The sequence below is a fragment of the Nestor notabilis genome, unplaced genomic scaffold (genome assembly GCF_000696875.1).
Source record: "Nestor notabilis isolate BGI_N333 unplaced genomic scaffold, ASM69687v1 scaffold17014, whole genome shotgun sequence".
NCBI classification, from domain to species: domain Eukaryota; kingdom Metazoa; phylum Chordata; class Aves; order Psittaciformes; family Psittacidae; genus Nestor; species Nestor notabilis.
Genome location: NW_009925332.1, coordinates 3,589 through 7,408, shown reverse-complemented (window position 1 = coordinate 7,408; position 3,820 = coordinate 3,589). Strand labels below are relative to the sequence as shown.

The 3,820-nt window shown below is 55.0% G+C and overlaps 1 protein-coding gene across 1 annotated transcript in view; it reads left to right on the top strand.

The window, feature by feature from the left end:
• The window catches only part of ARHGEF16 (Rho guanine nucleotide exchange factor (GEF) 16), a 6,276-nt gene that overhangs the window by 372 nt on the left and 2,084 nt on the right, over positions 1–3,820 (top strand). Inside the window, 8 exon segments of the mRNA XM_010013020.1 lie at positions 84–253; positions 814–870; positions 1,336–1,496; positions 1,641–1,793; positions 2,381–2,510; positions 2,696–2,770; positions 3,378–3,470; positions 3,621–3,775. Coding sequence (XP_010011322.1) covers positions 1,339–1,496; positions 1,641–1,793; positions 2,381–2,510; positions 2,696–2,770; positions 3,378–3,470; positions 3,621–3,775 — 764 coding nt within the window. The 5' untranslated portion in view covers positions 84–253; positions 814–870; positions 1,336–1,338.

Sequence of the window (3,820 nt, the reverse complement as noted above, 5' to 3'; positions counted from 1 at the left end):
GGGTGGCTCGTGGCGAGCGGTGGTGGTAATGGAGGCTGCGGGCTGGGAGAGGCTTCGCTGACCTTGTGCCTCTTCTTGTGCAGAGCCGCGGCTGTACCAGGAAATCCGGGAGAGGGGCCTGAACTCCGTGAACCATGAGTCAGATGAGGATTTGCTGGAGGAATCCATCCCCGAGGAGCCATCCCCTGCGGGTGCTGCTATCGTGGTGCAGAGCTATCGCCCGGCACAAGTGACTTGGAGCCAGCTCCCGGAGGTAGGGCTCTGCTCGTGGTGTGTGTGTTTAAAAGCTCTCAAACAAGCTGTGAGTGGATGGTTCTGCAGCATTAGTCTTTGCAATGGGATGTCCTGGGGCTGTCCAGCCCTGGCTGGGACACGCAGGATCCTGTCCAGGCTTGTTGGGATGCTGGTGGAGCTGCTGCGGTTGTGCTTGTGAGAGGGGGAAGAAAGGTTCTGCTGCAGGCACCTGAGGAACAGGGTGCCCAGAGAAGCTGTGGCTGCCCCATCCCTGGCCGGGTGCCAGGCCTCCAAGGCCAGGGTGGACACAGGGACGTAGAGCAACTTGCTCTAGTGGAAGGTGTCCCTGCCCGTGGCAGGGGTTGGGGCTGGATGAGCTGTAAGGTCCCTTCCAACCCAAACCAGTCTGTGACTGTCCTGCAGAGCAGCAGCAGCTGTAACTGCGGTGGACGATGCTGCGGGTCGTGCGGGGCTGGGCAGAGCCTCAGACCGCACTAGAGGGCGTGCAAGGACCACGGCTCGGTGGTGAAGGGTCTGCTCCTCCCGGCCTCGCTGCTCATCCCGCCTTTCCCCCCGCAGGTGCTGGAAGCGGGCATCCTGCAAAAGATCTCCCCTGAGGAGCGCAAGCGGCAGGAGGTGAGAGGAGCCTCGGCTGTGCCCAGCAGTGCAGCGTCAACACCGGTGGGATGCGTGAGGCTGAGTCCGAGCCCCCTCGTGCAGGGTTCAGATCCAAGCAGGGCTTCAGCTCCTGCGTTACAGGATCCGTGGTGCTGGTACCTCTGGAACTGGGCAGCACTGGGAGCACTCACCTGCTCGTCTTGGTGGGGATGAGGCAACTCTGTTGGATGCTGATGGGAAGTAGCCACTGGAAGGGAAAACATCTTAGTGCTGTAGATCATTAATGACCAAGTGTCCTAAACGTGCTGAAGTTACTGGTGTAGGCCAGTCAATGCAGGAGATGATACAGGGAATGGTGTTGGAGCAAAGCATTTCCAGTGGCTTCATGCCAAGTGAATGTAAATATGATGCAGTAAGTTTTAATTCAGTGCCATGTTTAGATGGTTTGTGCTGTCGCATCTTCACTGCCCCCCTTTCTTTCAGGCGATGTTCGAGATCATCACCTCTGAGTACTCCTACATGCACAGCCTGAGCGTCCTGGTGTGCCACTTCATGAGGTCAGAGGAGCTGAAGGAGACCATGACCCAGACGGAGCACCACCACCTCTTCTCCAACATCAGCGACATCCTGGCAATCAGCACGAGGCAAGTGGAGCTGGCCTGTGCCACAGGGATCCGGAGCCTTGTCCCTCTGGGAAAACCGGGGAGATGGGAACATTGATAAGCATACATTGGTTTGCCCAGCCCTAACAGGTCATTTAGTGAAGTTAGTTACAATTCTCTTCTCAGGTTCTTCGAAGACTTGGAGAAGCGTTACCAGGAACACCTCCTGATTCCTGACATCAGTGACATAGTGGAAGAACACGCCTCGAACCACTTCGGTCCCTACATCAGCTACTGCTCCAACGAGGTCTACCAGCAGAGGACACTTCAGAGGCTGCTGTGAGTACTGCTGCGTGCTCGGGCTTGCAATGGGTTTCCTCCATGTGGTCTCTGGGCTGCAGGGATGCTACCGGGCTGCAGATGGGACTGGGACCTAAATGTGGCTCCCTCAGCTGTGTTTTCTTCCTTTTCCCTAAGGAAGGCTGCCTCCTTTCTGAGCAGAATTCAACTGCTAGACCTTCGTGTGTTGTCAGGTGATCGGGATGTGATTTGTGTTGTGCTGTAAGAAGGATGGGGATAAATGGGGGCACTATAAGTGTCTATAAGTGTACCTATGTGGTACATTAGGACACGCATAGAGGCTCTTCATCTCCGGATCATACTGGTGGTACAGGTCAATTTTGTGTCTGCTCAAAGCCATACATCTATGGCTTTACTTGCCTTTTGGTGGACCCGGCATCTCTAGGTTCTTGTCCAACATCTGCTCATGGGTCAGTCCATTCTCCACTTGGAGCTCGGGTGGCTGCTGCTGAGCACCAGGGCAGTGCCCTCATCGTGCTGCATTGCTCCTGCATGGAAAGCTGCTGGAAAACCTTAACAAGGAGGTTGAAGAACGGAGCTAATGGAGCTTTCTTCTCCTGTTCCAGAGCCACAAACCCCTTATTTAAAGAGACCTTGAGACAAATTGAAAGGAAACCAGAATGTGGAGGCCTGCCAATGATCTCATTTCTCATTCTCCCTATGCAGAGGGTAACACGGCTTCCTCTGCTGTTAGATGTAAGTAAGTCACACGGTGGCACTGCTTGGCACCTCTGAAGAGGTGACTGTGTTACACCCTTCTTCAGTTTGCTGAGCACCGGGAACAGCTCGAGCGTGTGCCACATCCTGCCATCCCAGGGAAGCAGCTGATGTGCAGGTCCCGTCTTGCAGTGTCACTAAAGCATCTTATCTTGAAATTCTAGACTGTCTGTCAAAAAACAAAGGCAAGCACTGCAGCGTATGGAGCTGCCACCAGAGCTCTGAAAGCCATCAGCAAGGTGAGGCCTGGCTGCCATCTCTCCACCTTTACTCCTCTCAGCGCCCTGTTCCATCACGGCCCCGAGCCTGCCTTGGTTTTCCCCCCTGCATCAGTTCGGTTGAGATTTCCCTGCTCCAGTAGCTGCTGGATGTTCACATCTTCTCCCTTTTTCACCTGATCTTGGTTTTCTCCTTTTTCTTCTCATCATCTTTCCTCTCTGGTCCATCCTTTTTCCTCACTGGCCCCGTGAGGGCCAGGACACTGTGTGTGGTGTGTGAATGGTGGTGATGCTTCACCTTCTGTCCTCCCCTCCATCGGTCTGATGGTTCATCCTCCTCTCTTAACCCCCTTTCTTTGGATGATTAATTCTTCCTTTTCATATCACTCCTCGGTGAAGCTCAGTTTTGGTGCGGTTTTGCTTTGGTCCTTCTCCCGGCTGAGCAAATGTGTCATCTCTCTCCTAGAGATCTCATGGCAGGAGAACCTCCAGCTGCCTTTCCCCAAGCCTGGCTTGAACCCTGTGTTGGGGCTTGGCTGTTTCTCCTGCCTGGGTAGGCAGGGCAGCACCCGACCCTTCAGCAGTGCTGGTGTGAAGGATGACCCTTGTGGTGGTGTTCTGTTTCTAGCTGGTTAAGAACTGCAATGAAGGTGCTCGTGCCATGGAGAGGACGGAGCAGATGTACACCCTGCAGAAACAGCTGGAATTTGGGAAGAAGAAGGTGAGGTCTTGTGGAAGCGGTGGTGGGAAATCTGGGTTGTGCTGTTAGAGGGGCCCGTCCCAGGCGTGAGGGACCTGTGCTGGGAATTCTTCCAGGAAGGTTTGCCCTTGTGACAGGTTGTCAGTCAGGCTTTCCCTGGATCCCTTTCAGCCATTCCCGCTGATTTCCGCTTCCCGCTGGCTGCTGAAGCGGGGGGAGCTGTACCTGCTGCTCTCAGAAGAGGCCGGCATCTTCCGACGGGGCACCGGCAGGCTCTGCTACCTCTTCTCGTTCAACGACGTCCTCATCATAACCAAGAAGAAGAGGTGAGTCTCCAGGGGGGTCCCTTCCCTTCCCTTCCCTTCCCTTCC